This window comes from Paramisgurnus dabryanus, chromosome 24 (genome assembly GCF_030506205.2).
Source record: "Paramisgurnus dabryanus chromosome 24, PD_genome_1.1, whole genome shotgun sequence".
In the NCBI taxonomy this organism is placed as follows: domain Eukaryota; kingdom Metazoa; phylum Chordata; class Actinopteri; order Cypriniformes; family Cobitidae; genus Paramisgurnus; species Paramisgurnus dabryanus.
The window spans coordinates 2,512,004-2,532,246 of record NC_133360.1 but is presented as its reverse complement, the minus strand read 5'-3'; the positions used below and the strand labels follow the sequence as shown (position 1 = coordinate 2,532,246).

Below are 20,243 nucleotides of genomic sequence, written 5' to 3'. Positions count from 1 at the left end.
GCCCTGCATGCATTAGTAGGTGTTCTTCTCTGAACTCCTAAAATATTTCTACAGAATTCAGCATGCAGGGATTCCATTGGATGTTTGTCCCATTTGGAGTAATCTGTTAGGCATTGTGGACCCCAAACCTCACAACCGTACAGAGCTATGGGCATTATTACACTATCAAATATTTTACACCAAACTGTAGCAGGAATGTCTGTTTGTTTAAATTTGCCTTTGATGACATAGAATGCTCGTCTAGCTTTCTCTTTAAGTGCATTTACCGCGAGACCAAAACCGCCTGATGCGCTGATTTTTAACCCAAGATAGTCATAGTGTAAGGTGTGTTCTAGTGCAGTGTTTCCTAGAGTAAATGTGTATCTGTTTTCTTGTAATCTTGCTTTTTTCTGGAAAATCATAATTTTAGTTTTCTTCAGATTGACCGTCAGGGCCCAGTTTTGACAGTATTTCTCCAGCAGGTCCAGGTGTTGCTGTAAACCTTGTGCAGTGTCTGACAATAGCACCAGATCATCTGCATACAGAAGAGCTTTAATCTCTGAGTTGTTTAGGATGAGACCGGGTGTGCTGGATTGTTCCAGTAACACTGCTAACTCATTAATATATAAGTTAAATAGAGTTGGACTCAAGTTACAGCCCTGTCTCACCCCACGCCCTTGACTGAAAAATTCTGTTCTTTTGTCACCGATTTTAACTCCGCACTTGTTTTCTGAGTACATGGATTTAATGATGTCATATACTTTTCCTCCTATGCCTGATTGTAGAATTTTATAATATAAGCCGTCGTGCCATATCGAGTCGAATGCTTTTTTAAAGTCAACGAAACATGCATAAACTTTGCCTTTGTTTTTATGATGAACGTGTTGATTGACTAGCGTCTGTAGTGTGTAAATGTGGTCAGTGGTGCGGTGGTTTGGTAAAAATCCAATCTGACTTTTACTTAAGACGTTGTGTTTGGTAAGGAAGGCCTGAATCCGAGCATTTAAGATACTACAGAAAGTCTTCCCTAGATTACTATTTACACAAATGCCTCTGTAGTTATTGGGGTCAAATTTGTCTCCGCTCTTATATAGCGGGTGTATTAAACCTGTACTCCAGGTTTCAGGAAAGTGTCCAGTTTGTAGGATTACATTAAACATTTTTAAAAGTACCTCTTGCATTGCTGCAGGACTGTGTTTCAACATTTCTGTTCTGATGTTGTCTAAACCGCATGCCTTTCTGGGTTTTAATTTCTTTAGTGCTTCTTTTAGTTCTTCTAAGCTAATCGGGTAATCTAAAGGGTTTTGGTTGTTTTTAATGATGGATTCCAATTGTTTTAGTTTAGTTTGTAAATTTTTTTGATCAGGTGTAAGACTATCTGAGGAGATTTCCCTGAAGAGGTTTTTAAAGTAGTCTTTCCATAGTTCTCCATTTTGTATGGGTATGTCCTGGTTTTGTTTTTTGTTTAGGCTATTCCATTTTTCCCAGAATTGATTATTATGAATTGAGTCTTGGATTTCTTTGAGAGTAAAATTGAGGTGTTGTTGTTTTTTGTAGTGGATTGTATTTTTGTAATCCCTAAGTGCTTCGCAGTAGTTTTGTCTTATTTCTGGTTTGTGTGGATCTCTGTGTTTTTGGTTGGAGAGTTGTCGAAGACGTTGTCTTTTACTTTTACATTCGTTATCGAACCAGATTTCATCTCCAGATTTTACTTTAGTTTTTTTGTTTGTACGGAGTAGGTTCGCTTTGATTGCGCATCTTTCATAAATATGATTTATTTGTTGTACTGCAGCATTTCTCTCTCTCTCTCTCTCTCTCTCTGCGCATGTGTTGGCGTTTGAGCGTGTGTGAGGGGTTCGTGAGTGCGAGCGCGTGTATTTGCTCTTTTTTGGGGTTTATTCTTTATTTTATTTTTATTTTTTTCACTTCTCTTTATTTTTTATTTTGATTAGTTTTCATATTTGTGTGGTTTTCGTTTGGTGCTGCCTGCTTTCTTTGAAAGCATGGCTGCTCAGAATGGGACGGGGCTTGACTCCCTTTCACGCCGCCACGGAGTCAAAATTGTATCTGTGGCGAGTGTAGAGGCTTGCTGTCTGGGTGTAGGGGAAGTTGTTGGTCATCAAAACATTCTCTCTGCATCTAGAATGAATAACGCGACCGTGATTTTTTTGAACACGGTGGAAAGAGCAAACGAGGTGGTTGCGAGAGGAATAATCATTGATGAAATGCTTACACCTGTGTTACCTCTGATGCTACCATCTAAAAAAGTCACAATATCAAATATCCCTCCTTTCCTTAGTGATGAAGTTTTGATACAAGCGCTTTCACGTTATGGTAAATTAGTTTCACCGATCAAAAAGATCGCGATCGGATGTGAGTCTCCTTTGTTGAAACATATTGTTTCATTTAGGAGATTTGCATTTATGATAATCAAAGACGACGCTCAACTGGACTTGGCACTAAAGTTTCGTGTGGATGATTTTGAATATGTTGTATTTGTAACTACGGACAAAATGAAATGCTTTGGATGCGGTAAATCGGGCCATTTAATCCGCTCATGCCCTGATAAAATGAATGCAGCTGGAGGTAGTAATGACAGTACTGCAAATAAAGAAAACATGCCCGCTGTTAGACCGTTTGAGATCGGTCTGGCCGAAGCAGCGCCGACCGTGGATAAAACTGCTGGGGAAGGAATGCCTGTCGCGGAGCCTGTGGAAGCCGGACCGACCTCAACGGATGTAGGTAGGAATATTTCAGTAACATCTTTAAATGTTGAAACGGGAGTGTCTAACAGTGATGTTGAAAACGTGAGGGAAGAGGATGTGTCTGAAATAGAGGCTGAGAATAGGATGTTCAAAGTACCGAAAAAAAGGAAAAATGTGGAAAAGATCAGTAGTTTAAAGTGTTTCAAAAAAGGAGAAGGGTGTGAGGAACAGAACGAGACAGAAAGTGAAAGCGAAATGTCTGATGCAAGCACAGTGTTGTCGCAGACCGAGGGTGCAAGTAGAAGCTATGATGGTGATGACATAAGACGTTTTCTTAGTATCACAAAAAATAAGAGAGGTGTGATTGTGAAGGAGTATTTTCCTGATTTAAAGCAGTTTTATGACAAAGCCAAAAGCTTACTAACAGAAGGGTGTCTTTCAAACAAAGAAATTTATCGTTTGAAAAAGATTGTGAGGAAAGTTGGCATTGATTTAAATGAAAATGATGATTAAGAATACTAAGATTCTGGATTTATTTCTGTTTTTTTGGTCTTTTATTTATTTCAGCATGGCTGAAGTGCAGATTGCTTCACTGAATGTTAATGGTGCTAGAGATTTTAGAAAAAGAGCTGATCTGTTTGAAATTATCAAGCAGAAAAAAATTGATGTTACTCTGATTCAAGAAACACACAGTGATGTGAATAATGTAAATGATTGGATGAAAGAGTGGGAAGGGTTATCATTTCATAGTCACAACACCACTTTAAGTGGAGGAGTAGCAATCTTGTTTGCAAAAACCTTTAATCCGGTCTCGTATCAAGTTGATGAGTTTTTGAAGGGCAGACTTTTAAAAGTGAGAGCACAAGTTGAAAATTATAATTTTGTTTTTATTTGTGTATATGTCCCCAACTCAACTGTTGAAAGAATGTTGTTTTTAGATACATTATGTTCTGTTTTACAAGATGTTTCTAATGATGACTATTTATTTTTGGGAGGTGATTTTAATTGTACAGTGAGTAATTGTGATAGAAATCATGTTGAACCCCATATGCCTTCAAGAAAGCGTCTTATTCAAATAATTAGTAAATATGAGCTAATTGATGTATGGAAGTTTATTCATGAAGATAAAAGACAGTATACATGGTCTCATGCACGTGATAATGTTTTATCACTAGCAAGATTGGACAGATTTTATGGTTTCAAGCATCACGTTGGTATTTTTAAAAATTGTTGTATTTTTCCTGTTGCTATTTCAGACCATTGTATGGTACAATGTTCCTTTTTTTTGAACTCTGTCAAACCTAGTAGTGCATATTGGCATTTTAATCTAACATTATTGGATAACAGAGATTTTATATGTACTTTTAAACTGTTTTGGGCTGATTACAGAACAAAAAAAGCATCTTTTCAATCACTACAAAAGTGGTGGGACTTTGGGAAAGTGCAGATTAAACAGTATTGTCAGCAGTATGCTCACAATAGCACCAAAGCTTTAAATCAGTCAATGAAGGACTTAGAGACTGACATAATGAAGATTCAGGAATTGGTAGAGTCAACAAAACAACAAAGTTATTTGAAAATTCTGTCAAAGAAAAAGAATCAATTAGCAGACTTATTAGGGGTTAAAACACAGGGGGCTTTGATCCGGTCAAGATTTATAAGTCTTGATCAGATGGATGCACCGTCAAAGTATTTTTTTAATCTCGAAAAGAAAAATGGACAAAAAAGAATTATTCATGCTTTACGATCTGAAGAAGGGTTTCTGTTGTCCAATCCTGTAGCAATTAGAAGGAGGGCAATTGGGTTTTATGAAAAACTATACAGAAGTGAACTAGGATCAGTCAATATGAATGAGAGTGTCTTCTTCCAGGAATTACCACAGGTGTCTGATGAAGCTAATGCGGAGATTTCAGGTGTGTGTAGCCTGGAAGAGCTGCATAAGGCCGTTCAGAGCATGGAATCCGGAAGAGTGCCTGGAATTGATGGCATACCAATTGATTTCTATAAATGTTTTTGGGATGTTTTAGGGGAGGATCTCTTAGAAGTACTCAATGGTAGCTTAGACGGAGGTCTTCTGCCGTTGAGTTGCCGTAGAGCAATCCTTACCCTCCTTCCCAAAAAAGGAGATCTCACGGAGATTAAAAACTGGAGACCCGTTTCACTTCTGTGCAGTGACTATAAAATTCTCTCAAAGGTTTTGGCGAACAGGTTATCAAAAATTATGAATGAGGTGATCCATCCGGACCAAACCTATTGTGTACCCAAAAGGTCAATTTTCGATAACATTTCCCTTATTAGGGATATTTATGATGTCTCTAAGTCTTTAAATATTGACGCTGGATTGATTTCATTAGATCAAGAAAAAGCATTCGACAGAGTGGAACATGTATATTTATGGGAAACACTAAAAGCTTTCGGTTTTAGTAAAAAATTTATAGATATAATTAAAGTGTTGTATAGTGATGTTGAGAGCATACTCAAAATCAATGGTGGCTTATGCACTCCTTTTAAAGTTTTTAGAGGTGTGAGACAGGGCTGCCCACTCTCGGGAATGCTATATTCATTGGCAATTGAACCTTTTTTGGAGCAAGTACGGAAAAATGTACAAGGGTTTAGTGTGCCAATGTTTGGAAAAAGTATAAGTCTCTCTGCTTATGCGGATGATGTCTTAGTTTTTGTTAATCAACCAAATGATGTAAAAGTTTTAATGAGTATACTTGATGATTTTAGAAAATTGTCTTCTGCTAAAGTTAACTTAGAAAAAAGTGAGGCAATACAAATAGGAGATTGGAAAAGAGGGGGTTTTCCCCTTCCTCCTGGGTTAGTTTGGAAAAAAGGAGGCTTTAAATATTTGGGGGTTTTTCTAGGAGACGAAGTAACTGTACAAAAAAACTGGGAGGGAATTATTGAAAAGGTTAAAGGTCGACTTGAGAAGTGGAAGTGGCTAATCCCAAACATGTCATATAGAGGTCGAACATTAGTGATAAATAATTTAATAGCTTCTTCCTTATGGCATAAACTAACTTGTTTGGATCCTCCTTTGTGTTTGTTAGCAGAGATTCAAGCTATTTTAGTCAACTTTTTCTGGGATAAGTTACATTGGGTTCCTCAGAGCATATTGTTTTTACCTAAAGAAGAAGGAGGACAAGGATTAATACATCTTCAAAGTAGGACAGCAGCTTTCCGTTTACAATTCTTGCAAAGACTTTTAAGTGGTTCGATAACCTCAAGTTGGAAAGTAGTGGTGTGCAAAATTCTACAAAATTTTGGAAATCTGAAGTTGGACAGAAATCTTTTTTTCTTGGACTTGTCAAAACTGAACATCAGTGGAATGCCTATTTTTTATCGGAATGTTTTTAAAGTATGGGGCATGTTCAAAGTGCAAAGGGAAGGACATTTTAAATCTCTTTACTGGCTCCTTGAAGAACCATTGGTTCATGGAGCACGTTTTGACTTGAATGATGACTGTGCAATTCCTGGGTATACTGAAATGCTTGTGACCTCCAAATTATGTAAATTGGGGAGCCTAGTTAACTTGATAGGCACGGACTTTGAAAATACGGAAAAAGTTGCTATGAGTCTAAACGTTAAATCAAGACGTTTTGTTTCTCATTTATTAGAAAAATGGAAAAAAAGACTCATGTTCGATGAACTTAATCTTTTATCTGCTTACTGTGAAAGGAAGATTGTGCCTAATGAAGGTGATGTTTTACCTGTTTTTTGTCTTTTACCTGGTTTAAACGATGTTTCGGGAATGTTTTTAAATTCTGGGGAATCCTTATGTCTTGATTTTTTTTCAAGTGTTGGAAAGTCTTTTTATAAAGCTTGTGTTCTTGTGTTTAATAAGAAAATGCTTAACGAAAGAGTTGACACACCATGGCGTAGTGTTTTAAAATTGAGTGACGATGAAAAACCAGAGTGGAGATCGTTGTATAAGCCACCATTGGGTAAAAGAGTTGGGGACATACAATGGAGACTTTTACATGGTGCTCTGGCAGTCAATGCTTTTATATGTGTCTTAAATTCTGATGTCACTGCAGGATGCCCTTTCTGTTTAAAGAGAGAAACCATTTTTCATGCTTTTATGGATTGTCCTAGGCTGGAAAGGTTGTTTAATTTATTACATGGTTTGTTTGAGAGTTTTAATGAATCTTTTTCTGTAAAAGTATTTATTGTTGGTTTTAAATATGCTGGAAAAAAGAGGTTTACTTGTCAGTGCTTGAATTTTATCATAGGCCAAGCAAAACTAGCAATATATATGAGCAGAAAGAATAAGATAGACTTGGGTGTAGATCAAGATATCATTACTTTGTTCTTGGCTACAATTAAATCCAGAATACTTATTGATTTTCATTTTTATTCATCTAGAAATGATATTCTAACTTTTGAGACAAAATGGTGTCAGAATGGGGCTTTGTGCTACATTATTGATGGAAATATTAATTTTTCTTTTCTGTTAATGTAAGAATTTGGTTTTGGTTTTTGTAAGGGTAAATGTTAATTTGTGTTTTTGTTGGTGTTTTATGTGAGATATTGTAATAAAGTATTTTTTCAAAATTCAAATTCTCTCTCTCTCTCTCTCTCTCTCTCTCTCTCTCTCTCTCTCTCTCTCTCTCTCTCTCTCTCTCTCTCTCTCTCTCTCTCTCTCTCTCTCTTTAATTAACAGAGATTTATATGCTGACGTTTTATTGAAAATCTTTTGTCACCATAATGACGATCAGTTATTCCTTTAGTTGGGTAGTTTGACTCTTTGACTTTTCATGTGAATATTTGGTCTTTGTAAGAGTGTTTGCTAAAGCATGTTTTTTGTTGCAAAGAAAAAAAAATGTATAGACAAAACTTACATGTGGATCTTACAACTTCACTGAATGTTTATCAACAGTAAAATCACATATGTAAAGTCTGTAAATTAATTTTGTAAACCATGTAGTATTGTCTCAGTTGATTTGAGGTGTCACATCCAACTTATTATTTAGGTTCATACCACCACTGGGAAGCACTTATATAAAATTAAAAGTCCAGATATTATTGTCACATACGCAGACATCAAGAATCAGCCCATGAATCACAACAGTGGTGACAATCTCTGGACTCATGAGTTTTTATAAAACGCTGGTGGAATGAACTGCAACATTTAGAAAACTCACCATCGTTATGATTCATGGGCTGATTCTTGATGTCTGCATCTGTGTCAAAAAATTCTGGACTTTAGATTTTTGATTACAGACGTTATGTTTCATTTTTCATTACAGTAGGATGCACTGAAGTGAGTTTATTGCAGCTCCAAACAAAACTGAGATAGAAGTTTACTTTTAAACAAAATTTGTAATATTTTATCTGTGTTGTTAGTTCAATTATATTATATCATCACTTCTGACCATCAATGTAATTTATAGGAAGCCACAAACATTGGCAACAAACACTTGGTGCAATAATAATGTGTTTTAACACCATCATCAAGCACACAAACTACAATATAAAAATAAAGAGTCAAACTACCCAACTAAAGGAAACAATGATCACCATGATGGTGACAAAACATGTTCAATAAAACATCAGAATCTTTTAAATTCTCAAAAACGAGCAGGTAGAAATGACAAAAAATAGAGTGAATTTGGTTTGTTTAGTCAGTATGGTCCTACTTCAAAACAATGCTTTGTAAAAACAACTGTTTGTAATGGTGATGACATTGCTTTAGAGAATGTACATGTAACAAATATCCAGTGAGAGCAAGCGTGGGAGGAGAGAGAGAGAGAGAGAGAGAGAGAGAGAGAGAGAGAGAGAGAGAGAGAGTGAGAGAGAGAGAAAGAGAGAGAGAGAGAGATTGCAGACGCAGATAGTTAAGGTGGAACTTGTATATTTGGGAATTATCTATAAGCAATATTTTTTTTACATTTATTCATATATAAAGATTATATATACAAATATAATGTCTAAAATGGCCACATTTTAAATAGTTTTACTTTGCGTGGAGGTCCCCTTGACATCAATATTGGATGTTCAGAACAGGTCATAAAAAGACGTCATAAAAACTTTCATTCTGGCTCCTCATGGGACGTCGAAATGATGTCTTTTTAAGACGCTTTGCTCAGTGGGTCTGTTTCTCTAATGCCTTAAGCTTAATTATGCTATAACACATTGTGTGGTGATCAGTAATCAAACTCAACATCTCAATACTGATCTCTGTCAGCCGTCAGGTACAACTGATGTTAGTGTTTATTTGATTTGAGAAATCTATTTATAAATAATCATTATATTTGCAGTTTTGTTAGTGGTACAAAACAACACATTTCAGAATTTACAAAATATTCACAATGAATGCACACAAATTACATGAATCTTATAACAACAGTAATCCACACAACTGTAAACATTTATTTGCTAAGTTTTTCATTAGTTGAGTACACCTAGAGCAACTAACATAGTTTGTATTCATATCTTCAGTAATAGAAGTCGTCTACCGCTGTTGTGGTTTTACTGAAGTTGTGATCCGATTGGTCGTCTCTGTTCTGGTGGGCGTGGCTGCTGTTGGTTTTCTGGTTTATGAGATCCAGAAGAGATGAACTCACTTCTGCATTACTCAGCGAAAGCGTAGCCCAACATTATATTCATTTATGAGTTATAAGATATCTGTTTTCTCTTCAGTTATTATTTAGATCTGTCCTGATCCAGAAGATGAATGATGGGATTTTCTTCTGTTTGTGTTTGTGGAGTCTGTCTGGTAAGTTTTCAGTTTAAGAATAAAACATTTAGGGGTAGTTTACAGGACAGGGTTTTTATCTCAGATTAAAATGCATGTTTAAGTGACTTAATTTAAAAATAAATTGTCTTGACATATCTTAAAATACAACAGTGCAAATGTGTTTTGTGTCAAGATGCACATCAGTAACGTTTTTTTTTTATTGTAAGGTTTGTTTGTACTTTAATGTCCTACACTAATATAAGCAGTGTTTGAATCAAGGGTTTACGGACCTCCTATAACAGTGGTGGGCATTCCTGGTCCTGAGGGTCACTGTCCTGCAAAGTTTAGCTCCAACCCAAATCAAACGCACCTGAAAATCCTAATCAAAGGCTGCAGGATTAATTGTAAATTACATTCAGGTGTGTTTGATTAGGGTTGGACTTGAACTCTGCAGGATAGTCGATCACCAGGAGCAGGATTGGGCACCCATGGGTTAAGGACTTTAAACATTTTGAGTTAAGGGTAATTTGGGGTTTCTTTGATTTAAATGTTGATCCCGGACAAACAAAAAATGTTTATGCAGGATCACATCTTACTTTGTAAAATCTCCTATAATGACGGGGAGAAGGGGGCTTAGGGACCATCATAATATTTGACATAATTCAAACAGTGAATATACTGTATACAAATGCTGCGTTCCAGGCAGGTTTTTGAGCCCGTAAATCACAACTTCAAATCACGACTCACGACTTTGTAACGTTCCAAGCAAGTCACGCCAAACAACCTGAACGCAAGGAATTGTGGTAGCTAAATGTCACCTTAACATTTCCATGCGACAAACTTTGTTTCAGACACATAACATTGTAATACAAAATCATGTGTGTATTATTTATTATTAGGGTTAGGGTTAATATTATTATATTATTAATTTGACTGCGACGTTATATAGTCCTATAGTTTATGTTCATCGAGTACCACTTGCAGAAATACCCCTGCTGAAAAAAAAATAAAACCATTACAGAAATTCTATTGGTTTTATTGGGAATTTTTCATGGAAACCATTAGAATTTTCTGTAATGGTTTTATTGTTTTTTTTTCAGCAGGGATTGTATCCGTAAGGTCTGCCATTGTTGTTTTGTATGGTTTTGTGCGGTGTGATGTCAGAGCTCTGAACTGGGAGTACATCGATCTAATACGAGTTCATGGGTCTGAAGTCACAGGTTTGACTGCCTTTCCAGTGTACTTTCATGTGTAGAAGGTTGAAAAACACGAGTTATAGGTTGCCTGGAATGCGGCATAAGGCCTAGTCATGGGTTAATCTAAACACTGTCTGTGGGAAACTGGCAAACTCCATTAAAGATGTGTTGTTGATGTCAGATAAAATATGACCACAACAGATGACAATGATCAGAATGAAATTAATCACAATGAGATTAATTATAATGTTATTCTACTGTCCCATAGAAATATTCAGTAAATCGAAATGTTTAAATGAGCGGCTTTATAAGATAACATGACCAAAACACATTGATCCAACTAGAGTCAAATGTGTAAAATAAAATTTAAAACCAAAGTAATTATATGGTTTTTTGAGAAGAGCCGAGAGCTTACACTGTAAAAAATTGTGCCGTTAAATAACAGTAATCAACTGGCAGCTTGGTTGCCGGCAAGATAATGTTATTTTACGGTTCTGCCTCTGTTAAAATTTACTACTTCCGTTAATTTACAGCTCCCCTATTTTAACAGTATGTTAATGTTATAATGCCCTGAAAGCAACTCATTTAATTTAGGAAACCAATTGCCTGATCCATTCAAGTTTATAAATATATATATTTACATGGTGGTGTTAGTATTGTGAACTTAATTCATTTGAGTCCACTGAAAACAAATATTACTTCTAAAATTGAACTGCAAACATTTAAACTTTCACACAAATCTCATGTAGTTCATCACGAGCAAACTACACAGTTACTGCTTTAAAATAAAACAACAGGCAGCATAACATCAATTATCTACTGCCCATCCTTGACCTAAACAACCACACTACTCTTCTGCACAATGGTAACCCAAAAACTGAGCCAAATCCTAACAAAACAGAACATTTAACACTAAGAGATCTCTCACATTATCATCTTGTGTAAATCCCCTGATCAGTTTTTAAGTTCACATGATTTAAAAAACAAAATACAAGGACTTTTCTCTAATGTCTGTGTGAAATTAACATATTTCTGTATGCAAATTTGACTGTTAGGTTTTCTGTTTTTTAACAGCACATTCTGTTAAATAACAGTAATCAACTGGCAGCTTGGTTGCCAGCAAGATAATGTTTTTTACAGTCTCCTTCGGACTGTTAAAAAACATTAGCATTCTGTGTTTTTATATCTTACACATTTAACCCTTTAAACCCCATCACAAAATCCTTGGTGTCAAAAGAACACTGCTTAATGTGTCCACACTACAAAGAGTAAAAGAAACAGAGCCAATGTTGAAGTTAATGAGATAATGAAGTGATGATTGAGTTAATGATGAACAGCTGCTGTTAACAAACACAATCACTGAATGAAAGATGAACAAGAACCGAATTAAAGAGAAAACAAGCAGAAACTCAACTTACAGACTTAGATGAGACTCAGACTTACTCAGATTTTCTAAGATCTCACAAGAAGATCATCAAACAACTCCACAAACAGCATTACCATCTTCACTTATTACAAACCAGTATGATTTTATTTTATATGTACATTAGCTCTTACTGAGAAATAAATCATACGGTGTGGTTTCCTAAACAGGGATAATCTTAAACCAGGAATAGTTTAATTAGGAAATATAACAAGTTTTAACAAACATGCCTAACTAAAAACACGACTTGTGCATTTTCATGCGAAACAAAGGGAACTGATGTATTTTAAAATATGTCAGTGCAAGTTGTTTTGAGTTTGGACTGCTCTAGTCTCTAATAGTCTAATCACTAAATAATAGTTACCATTCTCGTGATCAGCGTTTGCTTTAGTAGGACTCTTGATCATTGGGGTTTGTGCTTTGATGTTAAATTTATTCATGCTTATCAATGTGATTTGAAAGACATTGAATATGGCAAAAAAAGTATAACTAAATTATTATCACTGACTTATGACTGTCATGGTGTAAGTCTCATGAGTCAAAAATAATTTACTGATTTATACAGAAGCTCATAACTGATTAGATGGGTGGCAACCCCTTATAGTAGTCTTATAATGTGACCGAAACTAAGTGTTGAGGTAGCCAGAGAAATTTTAAAAACATTGGGATTAACTGAAATAAAAAAACACAAGCAAAATTCATACACAGACATCAAGAATCAGGCTATGAATCTCAACAATGGTGACTATCAAATGAAAAGCTTCATGCTGCAATGCATGCTGGGTATCAGCATAGTACAAAACTCATTAGGCCGATGAACTGTTTTTCCATTTTCTTTTGTCACCCTAGTTGAGAATCGTAGGCTGATTCTTGATGTCTGTGAGTGTCAGCTGAGGACTGTTTTCAAGTTTGCAAAAATACATTTGTAGGCAACTCTGTCAAGCTATCAGATTACTGTTATACTAATAATTCATGTAATGATTCTGATTCAAATATGTAAATACTTATTCATAAACATTCCTAATAACTACTAATTTTTATGATTAAGCTTCATAAGGTTGGTAAGACAAGCTACTGATCAATAATCAGACATCCAACCTCACAAGAATCTATCATCTCTTGGTTTTCTTTGCCATAACAAACATGCATCATAAAGACACAGTTGTAGCGACCAGACTGTAAACCAAGTCAAGAGCCCAACTAATGAAACCAGTGATCACCATAATGGTGACTTTAAAGAAAATGCTTGTAAAGTCTAGTAAACACCTGTTTGTTCTCAGTAAGAACTGTTGTAGATGTATAACAGAAATAAAGTCTTAAAATTAAAAGTGGTTTATAAGTGAAGATGGTAATGGTGTTTGTGTAAATGTTTAATTCTCATCTGGTGATATATGGAGAGATTTAATGTGTTGTGTTATTTTCAGTTGATGTTCATCTAAGTCTTTGTGTCTGTAAGTGTTTCTGCTCATCTCTTCTCTTTTTTTGTTTATCTTTTCTTCAGTGATTCTGTTTATTAGCAGCAGGTGTCCATCATTAATGCTTCAGTACTTGAACTCATTGACTTGATTTCAGGTGGATCATTAGGAAACTAATGTAGGGAAAAGTGAATGAGGGTGTATGGTGTGATTTGGGACGCAGTCTTTAACGGTGGACTCTCAGGGCTGTAAATTCACATTATTCTGAAAACTGTTTTTTTACAGAATGCAGAATTTAACAGTATACTTCTGTTTTTGTTAAAAAACAGAATCATACTGTTAAATTTGGCTGTTTTTAACAGCAATTTTTTACAGTGTTATATCTGAATAAATGACTTGATTTACCAGCCTGATCTCCTTTCACTGACATTAACTTCACTTCATCTTTCACAGCAAGACCTAGAAGAGAAAACACACAGAGAAATATATACAAAAATATAATATTATAATAATATATAATAATATTTGAAATGATTTATGTATCTAAGTTATATCTGAATAAATGACTTGATTTACCAGCCTCAACTCCTTCCACTGATACTGACTTCACTTCATCTATTACAGCAACATCTAGAAGAGAAAAACACAGAGAGAAATATAAACATTAAAGGGGACATATTATGAAAATCTGACTTTTTCCATGTTTAAGTGCTATAATTGTGTCCCCAGTGCTTCTATCAACCTAGAAAATGTTAAAAAGATCAACCCAATAACTTAGTTTTGGTAAACCATTTTCTGCAAGCATGTGAAAAATAGGTCATTGTAATTTGGCCCTTATTGTGATGTCAGAATAAGGTAATACCGCCCCCTTTATCTGCACTATCCAACCACAGCACAACCATTTAGTATGGAGAGAAAGAGAGGGATAAAATATTTCACAGCACAATTGAGTTTCAATTACAACAAACCACCATCATTGTGATCAGTGGTTGCACTTCATCTGCTCATTTGCATTTTAAATGACACACCCAAAACGGCACACTTTTGCTCAGACCTATTTCAGACTTAGTTTACATCTTTAAAAAAATCTCATAATATGTCCCCTTTAACACATGAACATGTCAATAACACTCAGTGATGATAATCAGATAACACTTTATAATATAATAAACTAATACATACAGGTAATACCAAAACTAACTCATCATTAGTTTGTCGTTAATACATGCTATAACTCATCATTAGTTGATGTTTAAATAAAATCTTTTAAGTATATAAGTTCATTATGATTCATGAACTGTTAAAAAGTTTTAACGATAATGATTTCATGAAGCATTAATGTAAATCAGTAGCAAATCACTAAAATTTCACTATAAACAATACTTGATACTTAAAGGGGACAGCTGCGTTCACACCAAACACAAATAGCGTGTCTGTAAAGTCAATGTAAAGACGTGTTTACGCATGTCTGGAGGTCTCGCTGCACAAATGAAGCATTTAGCGCAACTCTTTAGATGCACGTTCGCCTCATTCGCGTGTCTAGTTTGCGTGTGACGCGTGAGTTGCAAAATCAGGAGCTCTAGTCGTGACGTGATTACAGGAAGTGAGCGGATTCGCAGAAGCCCCTCCCATGACACGAATTTCATCGTGAATGCATCAAATGACTAGAATTTCACGTGCGAATGAAGCGAGTAAAACTAGTAGACGCAGTAGACACGAATTTGACGCTCTATTCGTGTTTGATGTGAACACAGCATTATAGATGTAATTTATGGGAGTAATGAAAAACAAAGCGTTAAATATATTGACACAACTTTTTTACCAGTTTATTTTAATTCCCTCACACACGTAATTGTTTCATTCTCAGCAGATTTCTTCTAAATAATCACTTCACACAGAGTGGATTCTAATGCACCAAGGATTTGGACTGACAGTGTGAACAAGGTCTTATTGCTGTATCAACTGAAGATTAAACTTACGTTTGAGTTTAGAGATCTTGCGACGATGAAAAATCAATCCAGCAGCAATAACCAGGAGGAATAAAACGCATAATCCTGCTATAACACTTAGCAATAGACATGCTTCTGTAATGACAGAGAGAAACAATCAACATTATATTTAATAAACACATAATATACGCTATAAGTTGCAGAAGGTTTAAAAATTTTTTCCCTTTTACTCTAGAGTCAATAAATGATTTTATTTTGAACACTTAAAGGGTGTTCTTCATGTTACAGTATGATCCAAATTATTTAAAACACACCTAATCATCTTTATGAGAGATTTGAGATACTTACCCCTGACAATAACACTGAATATCTTGTATGAAGTGGTCTGTTTGTTTCTGATGATCTTTAGCTGATAAACTCCAGTGTGTTTAGGTTTGCAGTCAGTGATGGTGAGATCTCCAGTTTGATCATTTAGCTTAAGTCTGTCACCGAAACTCCCATCAGCACCATCAAATACTGAAGTCTTATTGTCCTCCATATCAACTTCAGTTATGAGAACGCTTTCATCTCCAAACCTCCACTGTATCAGATCATCTCTTTGTGTTTGAACATTACAGGGTAAAACAAGAGATTCACCCTCCATCACTGTAAAAGACGCCAATTCACTTGGTCCAGAATTAATAACAGGAGGAGACTCTAAAAGAAACAGTAACACAGACAGATTAAGAAGCTTAAATTAATATTAATTTGTAAAGACAAAATATATTCACACTTACCAAAAACAGTAACTTTAAATCTCTTGTATACTGTTTCAGTGTCAAGATTGATCTCTGCTTCATAGAGTCCAGAGTTTTTGATCTTCATGTTCTTGATGGTGAGATCTCCAGTCTGACTGTCCGATATCTGCAGTTTGTCTTTGAAACTCCCTCGTGCATACCAGATCGTATTTATTGTAATTTCAGCTAAAAGACTTTTAGATTCGCCTTCTCCAAACCTCCACCAGATCATCTCATCCCCCTGTAGCTCAGTAATATCAGTCCGTAGAGTAACTGAACCACCGGCCATCACTGACAATGACTTCACATCTGGATCACCAAACACACCTGCTGAAATACAGAAAATAACACAGAGGTACACAAATAGAGAGATTAAACATGTGATCAAACATAATCTGACTTCTAGTCTGAGTCCACCACAACCTTCAATAAACCACCTGTTCTTTACATTATGAGGATCAGTTAGAAAACTTTAACAACAAATAATAATAACCTTAGCTTTTCCACAGACTGGGTCACATTTGACCTAATGTCCCATTCTCAGGAGAAGTACAGTGAGGAAAATAAGTATTTGAACAGCCTGCTATTTTATAAGTTTTCCCACTTAGAAATCATGGAGGGGTCTGAAATTGTCATCGTAGGTGCATGTCCACTGTGAGAGACATAATCTAAAAAAAAAACCTTTTTTTTACTTTTTAACTGTTTATTTGTATGATACAGCGGCAAATAAGTATTTGAATACCTGTCTATCAGCTAGAATTCTGACCCTCAAAGACCTGTTAGTCTTCCTTTAAAATGTCCACCTTCACTCCATTTATTATCCTATATTAGATGCACCTGTTTGAGGTCATAAGCTGCATAAAGACACCTGTCCACCCCATACAATCAGTAAGAATCCAACTACTAACATGGCCAAGACCAAAGAGCTGTCCAAAGACACTACAGACAAAATTGTACACCTCCACAAGGCTGGAAAGGGCTACGGGAAAATTGCCAAGCAGCTTGGTGAAAAAAGGTCCACTGTTGGGGCAATCATTAGAAAAATGGAAGAAGCTAAACATGACTTTCAGTCTCCCTCGGACTGGGGCTCCATGCAAGATCTCACCTCATGGGGTCTCAATGATCCAAAAAAAGGTGAGAAATCAGCCCAGAACTACAAAGGAGGAGCTGGTCAATGACCTGAAAAGAGCTGGGACCACCGTTTCCAAGGTTACTGTTGGTAATACACTAAGAAGTCATGGTTTGAAATCATGCATGGCACGGAAGGTTCCCCTGCTTAAACCAGCACATGTCCAGGCCCGTCTTTAGTTTGCCAATGACCATTCGGATGATCCAGATGAGTCATGGTAGAAAGTCATGTGGTCAGATGAGACCAAAATATAACTTTTTGGTTTAATTCCACTAAACGTGTTTGGAGGAAGAAGAATGATGAGTATCATCCCAAGAACACCATCCCCTACTGTGAAGCATGGGGGTGGTAGCATCAAGCTTTGGGGGTATTTTTCTGCACATGGGACAGGGTGACTAGACTGTTTTAAGGAGAGGATGACCCGGGCCATGTTTTGCGAGATTTTGGGGAACAACCACCTTCCCTCAGTTAGAGCATTGAAGATGGGTCGAGGCTGGGTCTTCCAACATGACAATGACCCGAAGCACACAGACATGATAACCAAGGAGTGGCTCTGTAAGAAGCATATCAAGGTTCTGGCGTGGACTAGCCAGTCTCCAGACCTAAATCCAATAGAGAATCTTTGGAGGGAGCTCAAACTCTGCGTTTCTCAGTGACAGACCAGAAACCTGACTGATCTGAAGATCTGTGTGGAGGAGTGGGCCAAAATCCCTCCTGCAGTGTGTGCAAACCTGGTGAAAAACTACAGGAAACGTTTGACCTCAAAGGCTACTGTACCAAATATTAACATTGATTTTCTCAGGTGTTCAAATACTTATTTGCAGCTGTATCACACAAATAAATAATTAAAAAATCATACATTGTGATTTCTGTCTCTCACAGTGGACATGCACCTATGATGACAATTTTAGACCCCTCCATGATAGCAGGGTGTTCAAATACTTATTTTCCTCACTGTATATAACATGTTAGTACGATCTTTCTATAAAAAGAATAAAATTGCCAAAAATACATGTACTCTATTTTATGCAATTAATCAAATTAACTGTTATTTTTTATTTTCCTAAAAAAGCTATGGAAAAAAATGATATACAGTAGGACAGTATACAAATTTGAATTTATTTTTGTCAAGTTGTCTTGGATAATATAAATGTACTGTATAAGATTAGTAAATGCTACTTTTTCCAAATATAATGTGAAAGTGAAAGCATTAATGTTAAAACTAAACACTTACCACACAAGAGAAATAAAATAATGATTGTGAAAGTCTTCTTCATCCTGCTCTTAATTCCAATAAGAGCAGCTATAATGAAGATATTCAGTGGAGGTTATAAACAGATCTCATTAGTTGTGTTCGTTCATATCAGGTCTGACCGGGGGGATTAACTTCCCTCTTGAGTTCTGCAGAAACTGCACAAAAATTCACCTAAACCAGATCATCAAGATTCTTCAGTAATGGGTGTGTTGTTAACTTTATGATGACATTAAAGTACTATGAAAGTGATCTGAAAGCTTTTTCAATGGCAGAGTATCAAAATAAACACATTAAGTGCAAGTGTACAAGTGTGATACATGTGTACAGAGAAGAAATTCAATAATGACATAAATACCTAAGATAAATTAAAGAGGATGCACAGGTGTAAAGTCTTAAAGCTACAGTTTGTAGATATTTGCAGTAAAATATCCAAAAACCACTAGGCCAATATATTTTGTTCAGCTTATTACTTACAATATCTGTAATGTTTTCAACAACTTGTAAATCGTGAAAAATGACAACAGTGTCGTGGACAAATACAGAGGTAATGTTAGTGTATGGCATCTGTCGGGCTTCCCACTTGTTTATGGACTTATGGACTTGTTCATGGACGATTAATCTTTAACATCTGCTGCTGGTTGTGTTAGCTAAGACCGGTCCTGCAAGCGTACCAGCCAACCACATGACCCAAGAGATGCCAATCTTGCTTGTGTTTTAAGGGGATTGCACACTGGATGCGCAGCTCAGCGCAGCGCCGTGCCATTCTAAAAAAATTCTAACACATTTTTCTATGAGTAGGCGCCACCTGTCCACGGCGCCCAGCTATGATTCAGGAAGTTGCTCAAATCCCTGTTGCGCCACAGAGCGCCACTTACATAGTTTAACATTAAATAACATCATATTTGTCTCAAATCATTAATGATTAACATTGGCTCTATCGTATATTTTGCATTTTGAAGTAGACGCTATCTGACTAAGCTTGTGCTATTTAATGTGCACTTCCGTTGTACAATACCTCCGAGTTGTCCTAGACGTGACTCGATGCGGCGCTGAGCTGCGTGTCCGGTGTGCGACCCCCTTTACTTGACAGTTCAGTTGTTTTGATTCGTAACCCTACAAAAATGCTATTATATCAATATACATAACCTTCTTACAATAGGTGTGCTCGAAATCATCCGGCGCTGCGCAGACCGATCGGCGAGGTTTGCCGTTTGCAGTCGAGGGAGGAACTGAAGACGGAGCCGTCAAGCCGGACACCTGCTGCTTGCCGAAGTGACATGTGCGCCGTGTTTCCTTGTTTTTAATCGCAAATGAAGTGAATTAGATGCTGAATTTGATAAAAACAAACCTTTTAATAAAAAGTTGCAACCAGAAACATTTTATATCGATTATTTTAATTGCTGCTTATACTGTATACCCGAAAATAACGGGAAACAAGCTTATATTATTAAAATACCAATAGAGTTTGTTATTTTAATTTTTATTTTATTACACGACACAATATAATATATTTAAGCATATTAAAGTGTTATTTTTCCTGTTTTAAAACATGAATCTATAATGTTTATAAGTGGAACTAAAGGTTGGATTAAACTTGAAACGCACGTGATCGTTGTCATCAGTGATGCGACCAATCACGTAAAGCTGTTACGTCATCACAACTCCGTGCAGCTGCTTTGGAGAGGCTGCACCGGCTGAGCAAGCCAGCTACTCTCGAAACTCTCTCGGGGTACT

General features: G+C 36.1%; 2 protein-coding genes across 2 annotated transcripts in view; one reads left to right on the top strand and one right to left on the bottom strand.

Moving 5' to 3' along the window:
• The first annotated feature begins 9,281 nt into the window (after positions 1 to 9,281).
• The window catches only part of LOC135748239 (uncharacterized), a 180,797-nt gene continuing 169,835 nt past the window's right edge, over positions 9,282 to 20,243 (top strand). Inside the window, exon 1 of the mRNA XM_073813476.1 lies at positions 9,282 to 9,405. Within this exon, the coding sequence (XP_073669577.1) occupies positions 9,360 to 9,405 (46 nt within the window). The 5' untranslated portion in view covers positions 9,282 to 9,359. The remainder of the gene's footprint in view (positions 9,406 to 20,243) is intronic.
• On the bottom strand, positions 13,627 to 18,616 carry LOC141281640 (uncharacterized). The gene is made up of 6 exons (XM_073813614.1): positions 18,489 to 18,616; positions 16,126 to 16,455; positions 15,698 to 16,045; positions 13,977 to 14,030; positions 13,806 to 13,859; positions 13,627 to 13,646 (listed from the first exon to the last, which is right to left on the bottom strand). The coding sequence occupies exons 1-6, from the start codon at positions 18,529 to 18,531 to the stop codon at positions 13,627 to 13,629; spliced, it is 849 nt and encodes a 282-aa protein (XP_073669715.1). The 5' UTR covers positions 18,532 to 18,616.